General features: G+C 37.7%; 1 protein-coding gene across 4 annotated transcripts in view; it reads left to right on the forward strand.

Moving 5' to 3' along the window:
* Window positions 1–23,542, forward strand: part of LOC127414054 (sorbin and SH3 domain-containing protein 1-like) — a 70,120-nt gene that overhangs the window by 41,366 nt on the left and 5,212 nt on the right. For 2 of the 4 annotated variants that reach the window (XM_051651744.1, XM_051651745.1), the window contains exons 14-21: window positions 6,895–6,944; window positions 9,584–9,756; window positions 18,473–18,558; window positions 19,480–19,644; window positions 19,773–19,819; window positions 20,397–20,511; window positions 20,599–20,724; window positions 20,829–21,023. In XM_051651744.1, the coding sequence (XP_051507704.1) occupies window positions 6,895–6,944; window positions 9,584–9,756; window positions 18,473–18,558; window positions 19,480–19,644; window positions 19,773–19,819; window positions 20,397–20,511; window positions 20,599–20,724; window positions 20,829–21,023 (957 nt within the window). Of the gene's footprint in view, window positions 1–6,894; window positions 6,945–9,583; window positions 9,757–14,854; window positions 16,205–18,472; window positions 18,559–19,479; window positions 19,645–19,772; window positions 19,820–20,396; window positions 20,512–20,598; window positions 20,725–20,828; window positions 21,024–21,873; window positions 22,423–23,542 lie in introns of all 4 variants that reach the window. The other 2 variants (XM_051651746.1, XM_051651743.1) reach the window with 2 other exon arrangements.

The raw sequence follows: 23,542 nt of genomic DNA on the forward strand, positions 1-23,542 counted from the left end.
AGGTATTAAAGGTGCTCTCAGTAATTATTGGTTTATGTTGTTCTGGCTGACATGGCAGGTTTCTGCATCATGCAAAAGCAAAAGTTTTTGGTTAGCTATGCCATTGTGGAAATGCACTATTAGCAATCAGCCATGATTATTTATTTTGCAACCGCAAGCGTCCGATAATTTGACAGAATTTGGCTGGACATGTTATCTCATAATGTTGGCCCCTGTGGGGCGAATCAATCCATGAGCAACTCAAATTACGAAAAAGTTAGGACAGTATGGAAAATGCTAATAAAAATAAAAAGAGTGATTTGTAAATTCTACTCACCCTGTGCTATATTTGCATAGTTTCACAGTGGTAAACGCTAGACTGCCCCAAATTTTGGAGCGTGTTGCAATAATCTGATGTAAAATGACTGTCCATAAAAACAACAACAACAACAATTAAATTCACAAGGTAAAACATCAAATAATGTGTTGTTGTAGTGCTTTCAATGTGGCACAGGGTGAATAGAATTTACAAATCACTCCTTTTTGTTTTTATTAGCATTTTCCATACTGACCAAACCTTTTTGAAATTGGATTGTAGAATAAATAAACTTTTAAGAGGCTACTGATAGAACTGGAGTCTGCCTCTAGTGAGTGTACGTGAAGTCCTCAGTACTCTTCTGTCTGTGAAACCAAACCCTTAAGTCACAGGCTGCATTCCAGATAGGGAGACTTATAAATTTCACCATCAGTGTCATGATTTAAGTTTACTGAAGTTTCCCCCATCTCTCCCCATCTCTCCTTGAAGAAAGCAAAACCTCCCTTGAGAGTGGGTGTCTCCGAGTCTGTATATATAATACAGATAATACATATAATAGGGCTGTTGATTTAACGCATTAATTTAGTGCGATTAATTATATAAAAACTACACAAAAATAAACATAATTAACAATGTCTTTGGACCATAATAAGGAATATTCCTATCATCAGTGCAATTCAAGCTTGAAGTACTACCTGTTTTCAGCAGGGGGCAGTAAGCGAAACTCCAGGTGTGTAGGTAATATATGCCACACTCATGCTTGCTTGACAAACACTAGCGATAGCACAAGATTTTGATGCATTCTTGTGTTTAAACAGAGCAAATAAGACGTGTTAATTTGCTTAACATTTCTTTTACATAATATTTATTTAATAATATTTGAAAACAGAAGATGTGCATTATCCAATTACAAGGTCGGTAGATTATGGAACTGACGCAAATGGGAGGTACCACTTCTACCACTTAATTAGCCAAATGGCCATGTTGTTAGACAATGCAATAATCTTAATATAACCTAACATCAGCCAATTATTCGGCTGAGATCTCGACCTGATATATTGGCCAGACCGATATTGGTCAATCACTATGTCAGAGTATCACAAATTATACCAGAAGTGTAAATCATATATACTATGCTTGTTTAAATAAATCTCAAAGTTCACAAGAAAGAGACTTCCAAAGCTCTGACTCTTTAAGTGTGAAGTTGTGTGTATGTCTAACTGGGTCGAAGATTATTTGAGAAAGAATGTGACTTGGCCTCCTCAGTGATTGACACACCAGACCCTATGACAGTGACAAACAGTCAACCAGTGGCCTAAATGATGTGCCCTGTGTTTACCATCATATATAATGCCACCTCTGGTGCATACTTCCCATTTCCGTTATGTGTCCGGTAGAGTTCATATTAACTTGCACGGTAGTATCTGGTAGAGTTCATGGCAACATTCTTTGTTAATATGGTGTAGGAACATCACTTTGATTATAGCAGTTAATATCAGAATTAAAGAAACATGGTGCTTATTTAAGTTATTTAAAATGAGTCATAGGCCCCATTTGTCCATGTGGTTAAGTTGCATAGCCCCCTCACTCACATTGTATGCTATTTCTATACCAGAAAAGTTGTAAATTTCCTTGAGTCATCTCCTGCACCTGTTAGGAAACAAGCACATGAAAATGAGCAAACAATGTTAATGCACTGTTCCACTGACTAGTCTTAACAATCAGGGGAAAGGGATTTATGTCCTAGGAAATACTGTGGTAAACATCTTGAAGTTCATTAGGCTCTATTTTGGGAGTGCATCTAGATCTATGAGGGATATAAACCCCATCAGGCATCAACACTGTTAATATTTCATTGATAATTGTATCTATACACACTGTTGGAACAAATTATGCTTATTTTAAAGGTAAAGTGTGTAATTTCTGTGCGCAACTGCAAAACTAATGATAACTTTAATGATAAATGCTATATTTGGATAGCATTTAAAATAATGTAAGGCTTTGAAACATTATCCTCTGTGACATACATTGCACTTCAGTTTAACTCACCATCTCCATGGGCAGAGGTGGGTAGAGTAGCCAAAAACTATACTTAAGTAAAAGTACAATTACTTAAAAAAAATTAATTCTCAAGTAGAAGTTAAAGTGCTAACATAAATAATTACTTGAGTAAGAAAGTATCCAATTAAAAGAGTACTCAAGTAGTGAGTAACTTTTTACTTTCACAAATGATATAATGGAATTTAACTCCCTACATTCCATTACATAATACACATTTAACATGTATTACATTATTATTGGAAATTTTATCATCATTCACCATCATGTTGTTCCAAACCCATATGACTTTCTTTCTTCCATGCAACACAATAAGGAGATTTTAGACAGAATGTTAGCCTTGGTCACCATTTACTTTCAGTGAATGTGTTTTGTTTTTTTTCTCTTAATTTTGAAAGTGAATGGTGACCGAGACTTTTAGTCCCCAACATTCTGTCTAACATATTTTGTGTTCCACAGAATACAAAGGGTCACATGGGTTTGGAACAACATGAGGGTAGGGAAATGATGATGGAATATTAAATTATGGCTGGGCTATCACTTTAAAGGGGTAGTTCACCCCAAAATGAAAATTCTCTCATCATTTACTCACCCTCATGCCATCCCAGATATGTATGACTTCCTTTCTTCTGCAGAACACAAATTATGATTTTTAGAAGAATATTTCAGCTCTATAGGTCCATACAATGCAAATGAATGGGTGCCAACATTTTGATGCCCCAAAAAGCAAATGCAGGCACCATAAAAGTAATCCATACGACTCCAGTAGTTAAATCCATATCTTCAGAAGTTATATCAAATCAAATCAAATCAAATCACTTTTATAGTCACACAACCATATACACAAGTGCAATAGTGTGTGAAATTCTTGGGTGCAGTTCCGAGCAACATAGTAGTAGTGACAGTGATGAGACATATACAAATTTACAATAAACATCAGATTTACAACACAATTTAAAATCTAATATACACATAATTACACATAACACAATATACAAATAATAACATACAATGTACAGTATACAATACACACAATATAGAATACACATTATACAATAAAAAAGTATATATAGTATATATAAAATGTACAGTAGGTTGTATTGTACTGTATTGACATTCAGGCTGTCGGTTGATAGTAAGTTGCCATTGTGTTGTTAAGAGAGAATATAATATAATAATAATATAATTTATGACAGTCTGGTGTGAGATATAAGAGTAAGAGTAATAAAGTGCAGTGCTGATGTATTTTGATCGTGGGAGATCAAGAGTTCAAAAGTCTGATTGCTTGGGGGAAGAAGCTGTCATGAAGTCGGCTGGTGCGGGTCCTGATGCTGCGATACTGGTAGTGATGGTAGTGGTGAGAACAGCCCATGGCTCGGGTGGCTGGAGTCTCTGGTGATCCTCCGAGCTTTTTTCACACACTGCCTGGTATATATGTTCTGGAGGGAGGGAAGCACACCTCCGATGATGTGTCTGGCAGTTCGCACCACCCTTTGCAGATATGATAGGTGTAAGTAATATTTTGCTAGAAGTTCTTCTCCCAGCCCAGCATGGGGCGATATGCAGAGAAGCATGTGAATCACCAAAAACAAAAGAAGAAGATTGTGAAAGTGATCTGTTTCTCACCCATATCTATCACACCACTTCTGAAGATATTGATTTAACCACTGGAGTCTTATGGATTACTTTTGTGCTGACTTATGTGATTGTTTTTTAGCATTAAAGTGTTGGCACCCATTCACTTGCATTAAATGGGCCAAAGGAGCTAAGAAATTCTTCAAAAAATCTTCATTTGATTTCAGCAGATGAAAGTCATACACATCTGGCATGAGGGTGAGTAAATGATGAGAGAATTTTCATTTTTGGGTGAACTATCCCTTTAAGATCTGGATTAATTTGTCAATAAGAAGAGAGGTTTTGAAACCTTTCTAATAATTATTATGGTGAAAATGTGAACAATGTCCCACAGGGACATTATATATAATGCTGGAATATAAACCAAAGCAAGATCATGTTTTATTAATGCCTACCTTCGCTATTTCATAGCTTTTAGTTGTCAGTTCAGTGTAGTTACAGATTTCAGTGTCGAAAGAATTTAGATCATTAGTTCTGTACACAGTACCGCCGCTCCCTAGTAAACGCAGAGTACGAAATGCTGTCTGTTTGCTCTCCAGTTGTCAATTACACGTTCGGCAGAGCAAAAGGCATTTACACTTAATGTGGATGTTTACATGGATTTATACTGTGAAGTAGCTGCGATAGTTTCCAGTACCCCCGTGAGGGTGTGGGGTAAATGCGTAAATCCTGCTTATGACATGCGGGACGTGGGACAAAGCGCACTGATATATTGCTGCAGATTTAAAAATGTACACTTAAAAACTGATGTCACAAGAGCCCATATTTACAGAATCACCCTGAAAATGACCATCACCATGTCACAGAAAAGTCCATGTTATCATTAGAGCCACAACTTACCTCAACGTGATGCCTTAAATTGGAGCTTCAATTTTAATCTTGAAATATCTGCTTGACTTGGTTTAAAATGGTGTTGCATGACGAAACTATTCTTTTTCACTGTGCAGAGCGAAGAAAGTGTTTCACTTAGTTAGAAGAGCATGATGCTTCAGCAGTGATGGACTCAGCTTGAGTGACTGTGACAGTGCGAACAGCTGTGTGAACTTCCGCTGTCGTAAAAGTCCCATTCAATAATCTGATAATAATTTTTGCATGAATTAAAATTAAACCCAGTAATGTAACGACAGGAACACCGCCCATTGTAACGAAGTAAAAGTAAAAAAATGTCATTAGAAATTTACTTGAGAGTAAAAAGTATCCACTTTTAAACCTACTCTAAAAGTAATTTTTTTTCCAAAAAGTTACTCAAGTAAATGTAATGGAGTAAATATAGCACGTTACTACCCACCTCTGTCCGTGGGTTATGTCAAGAATGTAGAGTACCCAGCTTAAATCTTATTTGTGACAGTCTGAGCTTTGCTGAGTCTATGGCCTCTAAGCTCAAGGACCCTCAAGTCAAAGTTAAGAAAAGGAATCATCTGGCCTGTTTCCACTGTTTTTATACCATACTGTTTTAAACACATATTTATCTGCTGTCTAGTACAGTATGAGTTTGTATAAGGTTTTCTGTACTTATAATTCTCTTTTTATAACGTGCAGCAAGAGAGTGTTTATATCTGCCACAATCGCTGTTCAAACATTATTACCCAATTTCACTTATCACATCCTCTCAATCTCATCAGCTGCGTCACACTAAGGTATTGTACTGACTGTCACAAGTATTTAAATTATGATAAGTGTGCCACTTTAGATAAGGCTTTCATGCATATTTCCTGTTTGCTTATTCTCTGCATTTGTGCCAAGTCTTGTGAAAAAGCCTCTTGGGATGCAATGCTGGCTGCTTTCTTGAGAGAGCAAAATGGGAAGAAAAAGGAACATAAATAGTAGGGGACGCTTGCACACGTAATAGCAATGTGTTATGTCAATGGATGTTCCTCTGGAACAAAACTTCTAGAACATGATGCTGTATAAATAGAGTAGTCGATACACCTGACTGCCTGATATTCTCATACAAAGCCTGTATTCATTGCCGAAGGTTATTCGTGATTTTTCCCCTAGCAACCAATGGGGCGAGCATTTTGTGGTCAGGAGTTTTCTTTTGTTGTTGCCAGGGGGTGTAGGCATGCATGTAGCATTCCTCCAAAGGGACAGACACAGGCTGGGATTGTGCAATCGTATTTGCAAACACCACTTGTGTATTTTTCCGGAGGTGTGCTGTAACGGATGCTATTTATACCGTCAGTGACGTGCACTTGGAGAAAATCAACAGAGACAGTGGCCTAAAATTAGACAGCTCTAAACCATTCAAAATGCAAAGGGGTATAAGCGGCCCCAGTGAATGACTCTCTCTGATCTGCTGTTTGGAGTTGCTGCCCGACAATAACAGCCGTTCTCCTTATTGGCTCGGCGCATGTGCCAGCTGCACATTATGTGAACTTCCTTTGACATACTATTAATATCACCCCTGTGAAACCATACAGCATGTCCGATGCTTGTGATCTTCTAAAAACATGTGTGTAAATCTATTTGTATGTGCCTGTGTCTGCCCATGTAATTTGGCTTGCTTCCCACACCAGCTGGCTAATTGTCTCCCAGTCTGGTCAGCCAGTAAAAAGAGTGACTCAATAAAAGACAAAAGAGAGCCTCAGAAAGAGACAGCAGCCGATTGGTGGAGCGGCTGACAGCCCCCTCCCAAAATGGGCGCCCCTCACAGCCCCCGCAAATCCCACCCCTTGCTCCCAGCCGCTTGTTTCCCCCCCTAACTTGCATGCAGGCCAAAATACTTGCTTACTTCTCCACTCTACGCTTCGTCCAGAGGACATAAGAGTTTCAGAGCTTTGGACACAGCAGACCAGAGGCATTGGCAATCACCAGCCTGACTGACTAATGCGCCTTCTCCCTTTCTAGCCTGCCAGAGAGTCAAGCCAGTGGAGCTATCAATGACTTCTTTGTTTGGTTTGTTGCAGAGTGCCCCCTCTTTCACCCCCTTGGAAACATCTTCCGACCTACAGCAATAGTAAGTTCATGCTTCTTTTTCTCCAATATAAATGTTCCTCTACTCCACCATTTTCTTATGCCCTTGTAGAATGTGTGTGTGTGTGTGTGTGTGTGTGTGTGTGTGTGTGTGTGTGTGTGTGTGTGTGTGTGTATGTCTGTATCGCTCTACACCCATCTATCCTCGGGGAGAGCTGTCACGGAGCTGTGGAGATTTCCCTCATTTCCCTTTCTGTTTCCTGAGCGACCATTTGCAGTACAGGCTGTCCAGTGTATGCATGCGTGTGAATGTATATTTGTATACATGTGTTCGAAAGCTTCTGGAGGGGGTTAGTTGGAGCAGAGGGCATGGGCATATTGTGATTATTTATTCCATGCTGAAACTAGGTGTCTGAAACTAAAGCCTGGATTTCTTTTTAGGAGAGATAAGGAACCTCAGTGCCTTCCCCCTAAATTTCAATGTGTCATTTGTGAAAGTGAAGTGTAGCTTATTTTTCATTGGAGGTGTACCTGAAATGTGGCATTCAGGTGGACACTATTATGTCAGTTACTTAACTTTGTTTACATGCTTGCTGATTTGATTTCATAGTTGCTGGGATGAAATGTATTATTTAAAAGTTAGAGAGATTTTGAAACATTTTACAGTACCTGTGGGCAGAATATGCTATTCTCAATGTTAGTATTTACAAAAAACTAACAGTAACATCTAAAGCATGCCCAGCAAAAACGCAATCAATTTAATGCCATGTAAGCTGCCTCATTACATTCTAGTACTTTAAAAATAACACTGGGATTTTTAACAGTAAATAAATATATTCAGTAGTTAAACCAGCCTTACAATTTATAATTTACTGCATCTCCAAAAATGTAATGTTAAAACATACAAATGAATGAATTAACTCTTTTGTGGTATTTACATTTCTTTTAAGAATCCATGGCATGTGGTTTTAGCTTAGTGCTCTTCTCTTTGATGTTTTGATGTTTTTTTTATGTTTGGATGTGCAGTTTATTGTTTCTTCTAAAGCCACTTGGTTCAGTTCAGTTTAGTTTTCCTGTTAAAAACCAGGAGGCCAGCTTGTGTCCAGCCAAAACACTCAACCAAAAATATGCTCTCATGACTTGAGGAATGTCTGAAAGACAAACCCTGTTTTAAGTGAAACCCTGAGAGAAACAAAGTTCTACTTTATGCCTAACAGATTAAGGTGCTATTCTTGAAAATGAGCTGAACAGCATGAGAATACTTTGCAGTTGGGAATACTGATGGTCAGATAAATCTGGTTAGACCATCTCCGCTCCAGCAGTTGTCAGACAGCTGCTCAGGTTCCTGAATTTGGAGCCAGTGGAGTCTGGAATGACATGTGTCCACCTCACACTTCTCCAGCGGAAAGCATCTGATGCATTCCAGGAGTTATGCCACTCATGATTACTTTTACAGTATATGCTGTATATACAGTATGATTGAATAGCTTCTGTAGTCAAAAGAACAGTGTCTTGTAAGCACATACCACTTTTGCTGAATAATTGGTGTTTTATTGTATCCAACTATAAAAAATAGGAAAGTATGCTAGGGCCCTTTGGATTTTACTTGCGTGTTGACTAGCAACTGTGAATATGCTTCCTCCCGAAACAGGACTGCTTATGTGTAAGACCATTGTGACCATTTAAAATTCTTGTCATGGTTAAAATTCCCTCCCCAATCACTTGAAAATATGTAGCCCATGTGAGGTTGTTGTGTTCTAAAATTCTGCTGCCTGGCTCAATACAGGCTTTATTATTGCTTTATTGCATTCTGCTAAGTGTCATATAGATAAGTTAGCGTGATATAATTCAGTTTCCCCCCACATACTCAATTGTAAAGATTACACTGTGACTGCAGACTCGACACATGGCAACTTATTTAACATGTGCATCCCTGAAATATTACTTGGCTTCATGGTTTCCTGTAAGAGCATAGTTTTATATGATCATCTTGCTCCAAGTGGAAAGCTTCAAGCATGCTTAGAAAAGGATGCTACACAGACCTATGTGGAATGCTGTGATAAGGGCCAGAACAGCTGGTGCTGTCTCATCTAAGAGCAAACACAGGCTGACTATGTACAGAGACAAACTTCAGGCTGGTTTAAATAGTTTAGCCAACATTACAAGTATGTCAAGTTATTTGCATGTTTATCTGAAAATTCATAACTGTAAAAAAACAACTTTTTTCTATTATTGATTTATTTGTTTTTGTAACAAAAGTTTAGATACAAAGTTTATGTAGAAAATGGTATGTTATATTAATATAAATATAAAAATAACGTTTTATATATAAATATAAAATATATATATATATTTAGATACATAAAAAAAATACAATACACTTAAAAACACAAAATGTAAGTATTAAAGATAGGGGAAAGAATCAAATAACTTTATGTTTAAAAGTATTATAAGGTCACACTTTAAAGGTGGTTTACTTAGTGTGTACTCAAATAAATCTTCAGTGTACAGTAAAGGCCATGACGCAATATTTTCTGAAGTGTCTGCTTTTAATAACTTTTCTTTTAATAGCAATTTCTGCAGTCTAATAAAGACAGCTCTAGCACTCTGTTCTATTCAGACATGTTGTGCGAATATGATGATTGATGTTGGTCACAGTCTCATATCTCTGTTTGTGCCCAGCTCAGCCTGTGAAGCAGGCGACAGTGAAGCAGAGAAGGACAGCTTGTCTGCCGGTGGGCAGGCAGCTCCGGAATGTGATCGTCACATTTACAAGAGTGTTCTGGAGGGCGGCGACATCCCACTGCAGGGCTTGAGAGCACTTAACAAGCGCCACCCCAACACGTCTTCAAAAGGTAGGATTCCAGTAATCAACCTCTTAAACCCTGCGGGCCCACCGGCGGACCCATGGGGCGGCACTAAATGGCAAGCTGTTTTAACACTAATATTTTAACACTAATAATTGAATACCCTGAAGTCCATGGATGCATATGTGGTATCATTTGAAAGCTTAGAATCTGAACTGTTAGTTTAGCATTTAGTTACATAAAATAACAAAATAAGGCCTGAAAACATTTGTGTCACAAATTGACCCCACCTAGAGTTTACGTTGTAGAAATTATTAAAATGAATATAAAAGTCCTTCACATAGCACTTAAATAGACAAGTCATATATCAAATGAAAAACATTTTTGTTGCCATAATACCACATTTTGAATTATTTAAAAAAATATCACAATGTGAAATATTATTTCGGTAAGGCATAAAATGCAAATGTCTCTTTTCTTTGCTGACTACTGATCTGTAAGCCCCAATAAGCCTCAAAATTTATATCAAATCTTACCGTGGGTTGTTAGCTTTAAAATGAGTTAAAGAAATTACTCGTTCACTTGTTTGTTAGCTTGCTTGGGAGAATAATCCAATGTTGTGTCAAAAAAATGTAGAACAAAATATGAAGTTTGGTAGAAAAAGTATGAGAAACGAATCATCAGCAAAATAAGTTCTCATCTATAGAAGATGAAGTGTTACACATCATTGTAAAGCCGGGATTCTCTGCCTTCCAATGACACCTAGATTAGGCTTCTTGACAACTCAGATGCCAAGACAGTGTGAAAGATCTCAGCACTTCAAAAAAAGACTTGTTGTCTATGAGTGAGGGCTAAAATGCGTTAGAGCACCACCTACATTTCAGATCAGTATAATGTGATGGAAGGTGATAGAGGAAAACTTATTTTTTCTAGTACTTGCTGCCATCCATTGGAATAAAATAAGAGTTTTTGCTTGAAAATTGAGGACACAGAACTGAAAAGGCATGCTTTTAAACTTTAGACATTAAAAAAAGATTTTATAAAAAAAAAAAAATGTTTATCATAAAATTGTAAACATATACAATCCTATTTATTAATTTTTGTAATCATTTCTTAAAATTTAGGGGGTTATCTGTAAAATGCAATTTTGTTTTTTAAATTAGTCCACTGTATGTGTGAATGGGGAGCTTTTAAATTTGAGTGTGAAAAATTTCAGGCGGCAGCCCAAATATCCTGCAGAGCGTAAGAGGTTAATTGAGTAATTCATGTTAATCATTCTTAATTTAAGTGAGTAATTGAATATATTAGAATTTGACACTGAAACTATTTTTCAAGTTTTAAATTATTATGATTTTTTAACAGTGTTAATAATCTGTTTGTAAAGAAATAGTTCACCCAAAATGAAAATACTTTCATTATTTCTTTATTTTTTTATGTGCATCAAAACATTTTATATTTTGAAGAATCTTCACACGGGTCTTTTCCATAAAATGACAATGCAAAGTGGCCACTGGATCTGTTAAGTTCCAAAAATGACAATTGTAACAGAGGGGATTAAAATGGTAAAGGAGGAGGCAGGAACCAGATGAACCATCAAAGTAATATTTAATGAAAACTTTAGCAAAAAGACACAAACATAAACACACACAGCAGCTGCGTGTGGCTCTCTCTCTCCCGAACTGCCGCATCTGGCTCATCTTTATCCCTCTCCTCGGCTGATTATCCCCCTCCTCGTCACAACAATAAAGCACCAAAAAGCACCATACATGTAGTTTAAATGACTTTTTATTTGTATGTTAAAGAGCTGCATGAAGGTTCTTTTAAAAACTTTCCTTTTGTGTGAAAGAATGTACATGAGGGTGTGCAAATCATGATCGAATTTTCATTTTTTGGTTGAACTATGATAACTGCATTATTGTGAAGCCAATCCTTCACAGCATTTTCCACATAACTTCCTTCACAATACCACACAAATAACACTGCTCATTCGTCTTTCTGTGTTTTGTTGAAGCTGGCCATTTTTCACACCTGATACATAACAGATGTAAAGTTTGACCTTTAGTCATTCTCTCCACACAAGCTGTTGTGGTCTGTTAGGCAGAATGAGCACATGAGGCTCTGCTCAATTGGGTGTCCAACTGCTTTAATAGTGGTCCAGGTTGTGGATGAAGAGGAAAGGAGTGGTACATATGAATCATTTCCTAATTTATTATTTCCTTTGATGATTAAATTTTGATCAATTTAGATTTATAGAATTTACATTAAAATGCTTATTATGTTTAGGCTACACATCCAAAACAAGCTGAGAATGCTGTTCCTGAATTACTTTATTGCTGTTCTACATATCAGTAAATCAACCTAAACTTCAAACTTCACATTGGCCCTCTTAGCTGCATGAAAAGCAAAACTTTACATTTTTAATAAATTATACACAGAAAGCAAGCAACATTTCTGTGATTGCTTACAATGCTTAACTGTTGCAAAAAAACAAACATGTTTTTGACACAGCAGAAGTAGAACTAAATAGAATGCTGTAATTGACTCTTTTCACAATTAGTGAATTATGGCAGCTGTAATTGTACTCTCAATTATTTATGCGATTAATTGTGCTGCTCTAACATAGAGAGTAATGGGGTGATCTGATGGTGGAGACTCACCCTGCAGAGTAGATAAACATGCAGGGTGTTGTTCAGGGGTGGTCAGGCATGAGGGGTCAGCTGGCACGAGTAAGGTCAGCGACTGGAATGCTAGCACATATGACCTGGAGGGTGGGCTGCTTGTGTCGGCAGGGGGGAAGAAAGCAGCACACACAAGGGTTGAAGATGATGACTGAATCTGTTAATAGAAAACATGACCCAAATTTTTAGACAGGGGCTTTGTGAAGATCTTTTTTTAACTCTTGATTCTGTATGCTTTGAATGACCAAGATAACATGTTTTGCATACAGAACATACAGTGAGCAATTTTTTGGGCTTGATGTTTTGGTAAGGAGGCATTATTATTGTATAGCTTTTAGGAACACTTTTAGGTGTTTCCAACATATTTCATTGTCTGAACTGATCTACTCTGTGTGATCTTTAGTACAGATAAATGTGGATTTAAAAAAAAGAAGTATTTTTGTGGTTACTAAGGTCTCTGTTGTACTCCAAGTTAACTTATGAACTCTGCCTGTATTTTCTGTGGATATTCTGTGGATTTAGTGACTCACAGCACACTAGAAGCTCTTTGGCGAGAAATCCCAAGACTTGTGGAGCTCTCTAGTAGCACTTACATGAGTAATTCACAACAATGGGAGTAAGTGCCTGTCTTGGAATGGTTTGGAGGTGTCTGTGAAAGGTCAAAGTAGAAATCAAATTTGCTCATTTGAACAGAACTTTGGAATAGGAAACAGATGATGCATTTGAATAGACTAGGTAATTGGAGGTCAGAAACATCAAGTAAATGCAATATTTTAGATTTCTGCTTTGCAGTGTAGGCTATTTAGCAGACTTTGAACATAAAAAAGATTATGTGCATGACACATGAATGAATGCATTACCATGCAAGTCACATGCATTTTTGCAAAAGTATAGCCTGTTCCAACTGATCTGGTAGTTAGTGGGACAAATTCAGTGAGCTATAGTATTGTAAACAAAAGCAGCAACAATTACCATTTCTGTATTGTATTGTATTATACAATGTCTATGTTTGTAGATATTTGTATGGTTTGGAGTCGATCTGACAGTTAATGTCAAATTCATTTTAGATAGAGAACATTCTGTTCAATCTGTCCAGATTGAAAGATCATAATTTCTATGCTGTTGCATTTGAAGGGAAAGATAGTTCACTGGGGGAAAACATTATCTTCTGTAGAATAGTTTATTGGCTCTCATGTAATATCCAACATAAAAAACAGTTATCCAAACAACAGAGGTGGGCAGGTTTTCTCCACTGTAATAAATGTTAATTTGATAAATAATGGGTGTGTATTCCACTCAGTGTATACCATTCCAAAAACCATTTATTTTGATACCTCTTATACCTTCTATTTCACTAAGGCTTTACATATTTTCTAGCTAAACTCAGTTAAGGTTTACAGAACCCTGCATTAAAGGTGCACTCAGTAATTTTTTGTTTATGTCATCTTGGACTTACACTGACGCCTAGAGGCATGGATGAAGCATCATTTAAATGCAATAGTTTTTAGGTACCGATGCCATTGTAGAAATTAAATGCAACATTTTGAGCAGAATTATCTATTATTTTAGTGAATTACCTGTATTATAGGAGATTCAGGTGTTCATGCTTTTCATCTGTGTTGATATCAAACACACTGAAGAAGATCCGTGAAGTTCTCATGCTTGTGTATGTATCCGCTTTTTCAAATTTTACAATCGGACAGTTATTTCCTTTAAAATTTGCTCATAACCGGCAAAGTTTAAACTCTTGTTTTAGCGCAGCGGTTGATTGACAGGTGAGGGGTGGCGCTTCGCTGTTGCTGGGACGAATGCAGGACAGATTAGCATTTACACCTTGAATGCGATGTGGTCACATATGTTTTAGACCACATTTGTTTGTGGTTTTTGTTATCCGATCACAAAACGTTCTGAACTTAGCAAACTGTATTTAGCGCTGAACACGTGATCGGATCACCAAAAACACATCTTAATACCAGGTGTAAACTGGGTCAAAGTATCCAATAATACGGCGGTAACTGAGATTAAGCTATTTGTATTCAGCTGGGCTCCATTTCCCAAAAGCATCACAAGCTTAAGTTGATAGTGGAGACTGTTGGCGCCAGTGGTTTCTACGATTTACTTAGACTTACGATGCTTTTGGGAAATGCAGCTCTGGTCATTTGATCTCAACATGGCAGCCCTCATGAGGTGAACCTCTCAATGTAAAATAGAACAGCTTTTATAAGTTGACTGATCTCCTGTGAGTGCTAAATATATATATATATATTATCATTCAAATTTACTGTTCATTTCTTTAAGAGTAAAGCAATGCTCAATATGAATATTTCTTTGCAATTTCATATTTCCTCAAAGGAAGAAAATTAGCTATTTTCTACCTTATTTACTAGTTGTATGATACTGTTGTGTTTATGCTTGTTCCAAGTGAAATCTAATGCACTGTTTGTTCTGTTATCCTGCATGCCTGCCAGTGGATTATAAAGGTGGGAATGGCTGTATGATTTCAGCCTGCTCTTCTGTAAATAGTCACTCAGTTCTTGCCAGTAATGCACTAGCTTCTCAATATAAGACTAAAAATTCCTTGTCCGCCGCCAAAGCCTGCATCCCTCAAATCCTTCCCTCCAAGTTTAAGCCCAAGCTATCGCCTTCTACTGATGAGAGCCAGGAGAGACAGACTGAGCCTTCACAGCGGCCCAAAGCACAAAGCTGTGTGGATCTGCATCAGAATGGAGATACAACAGATAGCGATTACTGGTTAAATTCAGCATCCAAGGGCAAGTGTTCTTCTGAGAGCAGGAACCTTCATAAAAATGGACCTGCTGTGGGATCTGTGAGGAGAATGGCTGAGTTCTCTGCTCTCTATCGGAACATGCATAACATTCAGAGGTCAAGCTCCCTAGGTTCTGGTTCCCATGGAAGTGTCCTCTGCCTGGCTTCCCTTTTCGAGAAGCCAGGGGGTGACATTACCATGGAGAAGACTGAGATCATCCCTCGGGAAACTGTGACGTTCCGGGTGATGGAGTTTGAGCGCATCATTCAGCGTTCCAACTCTGCCCCCACCCGCTCTGCCTCAATGCCTATACTCCCTAGTAACCCAAGCCCTTGCCATAGCCCTGCACCATCCTGTTTTCTCCATCCTGCTGTCTCAGCAGAGACTCTGGTCATGCCAGGGCCTGCACACACTGAGGATTGCCCAGCAATGGATACAGAGGACCAAGCCCCCAAAGAGGAAGCTTCTGTTTCAGCAGAGTGCTTTATCACCTCTGAGCAGAATCACAACTCAAGAACTGATTCTCCTTTGAAAAATGAGAACAAATTGGAGGAGACAGATAGTTGGATACATGATGCTCCCAAAGACACACCCTCAGAACACACTGGCCACCATTACCAATATCTTCACAATCACTTCCCACTCCACCTCAAACAAAGCAAATGCAAAGGCACCTGCCCGGCTTCCTACACCCGTTTCACCACAATCCTCAGGCATGAGCGCCAACAGACCAACACCCTGCAAGAGAAGAGATGTTCTCCTCCAAGGAACTTGCTTTTAATGGGCCCAGCCCCTTTCTCCTTAAGGAGATCACTACATAGTCAACAGGCCAAAAAGACTTTCGCTCTCTCCGCCATGAAGCCAATGGCTGGAGACACGATGGAGAACCGTCTCTTCTCTCCCAGGCCAAGGCCTGTCATTCCGCAGCGCCTGTCCTCCTTGGAGGTGCTGGGGAGGCTCAGTAATGGAGAAAGCTCTCCCTGTAAGGGGTGCAACTCAGATGACCTTACAGATGTGGAATGCACAGAAGCCAGTAAAGATCCCTCTGAAGGTGGCTATACTGAGAGTGTTATGAGTGTCAGATTCTCCACACTCATGTTCGGGCATGACTATGTCTGTGACCACTCATCTTCCTCCAGCCTTTCCCTCTCCTGTCTGCTCTCCTGTCATCACCAATTTACTTTACTTTTTCAATTTCTGCAGTATGCATTATGTGGCCAACTTTGTGTGGTTTGTAACCAAAGTGGTTTTATTTATTTTTGTTGTGTTGTGTAAAAGTGTGTCATATCACTTCTTTTATTTTCAGACTTCCACGTCAGCCATTTAATACTATCATTTGTTTTTCATTTCTTTATAGTTCTGTGTCTAAAAATTAGCAACAAACTAAGATGAGACTTAATGGGATAGTTCACCCAAAAATTAAACATTTCTCATCATTTACTCACCTTTATACTATCCCAGATGTATAAGACTTTCTTACTTCTGCAGAACTCAAACAAAGATTTTTAGAAAAATATTTCAGCTCTGTAGGTCCATACAATGCAAGTGAATGGGTGCCAACATTTTGAAGCTCCAAAAATCACATAAAATCAAAAATGTCAGCATAAAAGTAATTTATAAGACTCCAGTATTTAAATCAGTATCTTCAGAAGTGATATGATAGGTGCGGGTGAGAAACAGATCACTTTCTCATTCTTCTTCTTGTGTTTTTTTTATTCACATTCTTCATGCATACTGCCCCCTACTGGGCAAGGAGAAGAATTTCAAGCAAAAAAGGATTTAAATATTGATCTGTTTCTCACCTACACCTATCATATCACTTCTGAAAATATGGATTAAAACACTGAAGTTGTATGGGTTACTTTTATGATGCCTTAATGTACTTTTTGTAGTGTCAAAATTTTGGCACCCATTCTTCTAAAAATCTTCATTTGTGTTCTGCAGAAGAACGAAAATCATACGCATCTGGGATGGCATGAGGGTGAGTAAATGATGAGAGAATTTTCATTTTTGGACTATCCCCCAAAACTAAAATTCTGCCATCATGTACTCACCCAGGTTGTTTTATCCAAACCTGTATGACTTTCATTGTTCTGTGGAAAACACACACAAAAAGGTGTTTGGCAGAATGTTAACCTCAGTCCCCATGCACTTTCATTGCATAATCTTTCCATACAAGGAAAGTGAATGGTGAGTGTGGCTTACTTTTTGCCTAAACTCTCCTTTTGTGTTCCACAGACAAAAGAAAGTCAGACGGGTTTGGAATGACATGAGGGTAAGTAAATGATGATGGAATCCGTATCATATTTCCTTGTCGAGAGTATGTTTACAAACTGTTACTATATTCCAGAATTTCTTTTTAAAAACCCATCATAGTCCATCATCCTTTCATAAAATTATGAAACTGGAGAACAATATTGGGCCTGGATTCACCTGTCATTTAGTTTGTTGTCAGCTTGAGAAAAGATTTCAGGCCTCCCATGTTACTCCTTAATAGATGCAGTGTGTACATAAAACAGACATACATTACTCCATGCACTTACAACTTGAATATCTTACAAAAGTTTCCTTAATTCAGAGGTGTGATCACAGTACTTGCAAATAACAGCCTCACAACTTTGATCTGAAATGAAAAGACATACAGTATATTTGCTAAATTATTCTGTAGTGTAACTGCAATGATACGGTTAAGGCCAGTGCACTCAAATGGAAATAGTTTTTTATTTATTCATTTATTTGTATTATTTTTTGTTTTGTTTATTATTACACACTTGTGTCACACTTAATTTTCTATTTCCAAAACTACATTATACATATCACATCACATTTGTGAAAGGATTGTAATAATGTTGTGTTTTTGCACACTGTTAAGCCGCTCCATACCTCTTCATGCTGTTAAGTTTTGATGCACTCTCTCAACCATTTTATTTTGACAGACCATGGCTTATACTTATCCTATAGATCTCAAAACATTAAATACATAAATAAATACTTAGATGCATGGATTATTGTAATTTTAAGCTGTAAGTATAAAATGTGTAAGCCATTGCATATTCACATAATTTGGTTATATGTTTTATTGAACATCTTGTTTTATTTTTGTCCTATCCAGTGTGTCCACAACTATATCATCCACACAGACTCTTTCAGTGCTCTTTGTGAACTGGCATTTACATTTTAAGATATCAAATGTTGCACAATGCTTGTGCAAAGATGATTTAAATCATGACAATTACTCTTATCATGCTGAAAATACTTCATGTACAGTATTTGTTCTTATCATGAGAACAGAAAATGAATTCTGTGTTTTCTCAAACAGACTCAGATTCTTCACACCCTTTAAGCCAAGGAGATCATGGAGAGAACTCAGAAGAGACAGCCCGGAAACGCTATGGAGATAAAGAGGTGCCATAATTGTTATGAATTTTTTTTTGTAGGCTTTTAGAGATTTTTATGAATAAATTAGCAAGCTTGTTTGTTTTTTAAATTTCTGAAAATACAAAACTCTTTAGGTTCTGATTTGTGGATCTTCTGATCTAGCTCTGGGAAATACAGTTGTGCCAAAAAGTATTTAAACACACTCAACATATTTGAATTTCATTGCTTTATAACAAAATGTCAAACCAAGTGACATCAGTAATCAAGTGTTTCTAGAGCTAATCTCACCTTTCTTAGCCATTTTTGAAATTACATTTAAACATCTGGTGGAAAAGTGATTTTAGTCGATATGTGAAGTTTCCCTCAGGTTCACACAGGTGTCCACAGTGCAATGTGGAATGTGTACATCATTTTTATGCATGTTTTAGAGATGTTGGATGTGTTTCTATTTTGACCAGTTGTTTGTTTTCTCTCAAGAATGCCCATGTTTAGAAATTCACTGAAACACAATTTCTCTACGGGGATAAATAAAGACTACTACTACAGTGTAACCACAGGTCTAGTTCAACACATTACCTGTGGACATGAAGTCTGACAACCAGAAAGTGTAATCTTATATCTTAAAGATAGAATATATATTTTGTTATATAAACTAAAACCTAACATATTTTTTGAGAAATGTTTTGCCGAAAAGTGTACATGTGCTATATTTATTTTAAAATATTTTGTTATCTAATGCAATGACATTACCATACATTTTTAAGTGTAGCTTAAGTGTCCAAATTGTTTTTGTGGCCACTGTATATAAATTAATTAATTTATCAACAATCTGATGATGATGGTGGATGTATGATGAATGGTTTGTGTCTCTTTCGTGGAGAATTGTTTTGCTACTGTACAATAATAGGCATAAAATCTTGAAGTGAATTAAAAGCCAAATTTGTACAGAAAATGCTGGAAGAGCAGAGACGGCTGAAGCGCGAGCAGGAAGAGGCAGACACAGCCGCTCGGAGACATGCTGGGCTTGTTGTGACTCATCAACAGTTCATCACTAATGACCGCTTCGGTGACCTGCTGGTTATTAATGAGAAAGAGAAGAGGAAAACTATAGAGGTGAGATATCATTCTTTTATTTATCCTGTTTTACTCTGACTGCCTTTTTGTGTTACAAATAGATTTTCTGTAATGTAATGGTTGCACTCTATAGTTTTAATGGTTAATATGCCTCTTTTTCTCTACAGAGGACTCCTGCTCTGGCACAATTTGACTTCAGAGCAGAAACTCTAAAGTAAGTGTCTCATTACTCTGATGTAAGGATGCCAATATTATTATTTTTTGTGTGTGTGTATGTGTGTGTGTGTGGTCTTTAGTCCATGTCTGTTAGCTTTTAGGTCTTCTAAATGCTAATTTACTCCTAGAATTTGGCAAAATTATCCTTTAGTAGATACACATTTAAAATGTACAGTCTTTCTCTTCCAGAGAAACAGAGTAAAAATATTGATGACACATCTTGCACTCACAAAATGTTTGCCCAATTAAATGCTCATATTATGGGAACATCCCCAATATCGGCTACTTCTGACTAGCAATAACAAGTAGAAAATCATGGTTCACGGCTGTGAGGTAAACTAAAAACTAATAACTTTTTTTATTTAAAAAAAAAAAGGGGACAAGCCCTTCAGCTTCCTGTATCAATAGGAGATCCATCAACAGGATAGAAAACCGCCCTCGTCTAATGATTTCATGTAGTCTTTAAGTGCTTGTACTGTAAATACTGACACATAGTCTCTTAAATTCAAGAATTTAATTTTGTTTACACTGCATTAGAAATGTAATCTAACCAGATCCTGATTCTCTTTTATCAGGGAACTACCATTTCAAAAGGGAGATATTGTATACATCTACCGGCAGGTTGACCAGAACTGGTTTGAAGGAGAACATCATGGGAGAGTTGGAATTTTTCCCCGCAGCTATGTTGAGGTACATTTACTTTATCCATTTATAAATGTCTGAAGAGTGTTTTGGTGTAGAGTAAACTCTCTCACTCCTGTCATGCTATTTCTCCAGCTCTTGCCCCCAACAGAGAAGGCTCAGCCCAAAAAGTGTGCTCCAGTCCAGGTGTTAGAATATGGAGAAGCCCTTGCTCGTTTCAATTTCAATGGTGACACTGCAGTTGAAATGTCTTTCAAAAAAGTAATCCACACTGTTTTTGTATTTTATTGGAGCTTATTATAATTTGTGCTTTACTATATTTGTTGTCTGCTAGAGCTGATTCAAACTATTTTCTTTGCCTCTAGGGGGAGCGTATTACACTGATTCGTAGAGTAGATGAAAACTGGTATGAAGGCAAAATTTCTGGCACTAACCGGCAGGGCATCTTCCCAGTCACCTACATAGAGGTGCACAAGAGACCCCGAGTTAAAAATGGAGTGGACTACCCAGATCCCCCTATTAGCCAGTCACCACATCGGAGCACTAATGCCTCTCCACAGGTAAAAAAAGACCTGACAAAATACTTGTCCCAACCAGAGGATCATTTTCTTTAAGGTTCTGTGAATAATTTTGATTGATGAAGATGACTTGTGTAATTTTGTTGATGTTAAAATACATTCTTCTATCCCAGCTTAATATGGAGTGACAACTACAAGTAAACCATCTGTAGGTTGATTTTCCCGAGAAGTGAAAAAACTGCCTATGCAGCGCATTTAAAACTTTTAATTTAAATATTTGTTTCATCATACTGACACAGCAACATTGACATTGAGCATGTTTACATGGATCCCAATATGCCGATAACTACCAAAAATCAGCTTATTAAAAAAATCTGACAACACAAGATAACTGCGTTTATATTAGACTTGAAATGATCAGGTTGTTCTCTGCTTTTGACATTAAAACATAAACAGGCATGCGCACAACATTTGTACACATTGGGTAAGCCAGTTAAGGTTTCACATGCAAGGTGAAATCATAGACATTTTTGCTTAAAACATTTATGACCTTACCCTGATGAAGTAAACCTGTTTAAGGTGTTTACATGTTGTCGGCTGAATAAGCTTATCCAGTATAAGATCGTATATGTTAAATCGCCCATTCATGTTAGTTTGGGGCGGGACGATCTGTTTATTTGACCAGTTGCAGATCCGGGGGAGTAATTGGGAAAACTGTTTGAAAACAATAATTTCTGCAATTCCATTGGTGATGCTAGAGCTGCAGAAATTACATACTTTAATACCTCCTGTTTTTCACCATATTTTATGTTTCATCTCTCCTTTTCCACCTTTCTCTTTATTATTTCTTTCCATCTGATTCCTCCTGACACCTGGTCTTGTCCCCCAAAAGCCGATCCACAACCGTCTCACCACCTCCCCCCTCCCTCTGCCGCAGTCTCCTCGCCGCTCTATCTCCCCTGAAGTCCATGCCATCTCCAATGAGTGGATTTCTCTCACTGTGGGCGGAGTCAGTAGCAGCCCTCCAGCCGCACCCACCCCACCACTTCCACCTCTGCCAAGCACTCTCTACCGCTTGGGTGAATACTTGCCCCCTTCCTTATCCGCCAGCCCTGTGCCTCCCATCAGCAGCAGCCCCTACTGCATCTCCCCAGTGGCTTCTCCATCCAGCTCTCCTTTACCCCCACCCTATCCACCCCGCCCCAGCTCGGCCACCCCATTCCTCACATTTACGCCACCTCAAGGGGAGGACTTTCTACTTTCCCCACCTTCTCCTCGCCTCTCCCGCAGCCTGAGTCCCTGTGGGGGTGCTGGGCTTGAGGGTTGGCTTACTAGGGGCATCAGGCTGGATCAGGAGTTACAGGAAGGGGATGGGGCAGAAATAAACAGGGATGGCAGCCTCCGCAAGGCTCCTTACAGCAGGGGCAATAGCCCAGCAGAGGTATCTTCTGCATGGTGTGGTGTGTTTCTTCAAGGTGCCAATCATACCTAAACTAAAAGGGATAGTTTATTTATTCACTCATGTCACTATGACTTTCTGTCTTCTGTGGAACACAAAAGGAGATGAGTCACCATTCACTGTCATTGCAACTTTTGTCATTACAATTGTCCTTCATTCATGTTCCACTGAGAAAAAAGCGTCATATGGGTTTGAAGGCTGAGTAAATGATCACAGAATTTTCATTTTTATGTGAACTATCCCTATGGAAGGTCACCATTTGCCACGAGTTGTAGCTCTAACAGGCTGAAATAGGGAACAATAACTGACCCATCTGATTATGCTTGTGAGTAAGTAATCACTTTCCAGGCTCTCACCCTATTGAGAGAAACACAATTAAAAAGGAACTGCTGCATGAACCTCTAATACTGCTAGCATGAATCTTGGATGTTGATATTTATTTTCCTGTTGCCGATTGTTGAAATTATGCATTTCTGATACAAATATAGAGATAGAGGTGTGTTTAATTACCCACTTCATTACTGCGCCAAACAGAGACAGCACTTTTGGAGTGATATCTTCAGTGTTCAGTGAATTTTAAATTTTTAATTTTTTTAGAGATTAATGTAAAAATAAGTATATTTATAGCAAGAATAAAATTGCTAATGGTAATTGCTTTGTAATTGATAAATAGAAAAAAAAAAAAATGTGCCTAGCTGTTTGACAACAAATTCCAACATTTTGAGTCTTCACTCAAACTAAAAGAAATGCTACATTTTTGTTACAGTTAATGATGAGTAGATTGAAATGGGGAAAAAATCCTCTTGTTTGTACTATATGAAGCATCCCAACATGATTTGACACTGATGTTTGTTTAATATTTGTTTGAAGTATTATAGAAAAGGTTGTGATTGCTACTAACTCACAGTTTTATTCTGTTAATTTGTTTGGTTGATATGGTTAATTCTTCTGAACAGAGATAAAAAATCAAGGACTGATCAATTTCCAACTATACTGTCATTTTGTGCATACTTCACAACTAAGCCTGAAAGGATGGACATGAACTGTTTTTCATTTAATTTAAAGGTGTAAGTCTGAAAAAGTAGCAGATTATTTAATTTAT

The sequence above is a fragment of the Myxocyprinus asiaticus genome, chromosome 23, assembly GCF_019703515.2.
Source record: "Myxocyprinus asiaticus isolate MX2 ecotype Aquarium Trade chromosome 23, UBuf_Myxa_2, whole genome shotgun sequence".
NCBI lineage: Eukaryota > Metazoa > Chordata > Actinopteri > Cypriniformes > Catostomidae > Myxocyprinus > Myxocyprinus asiaticus.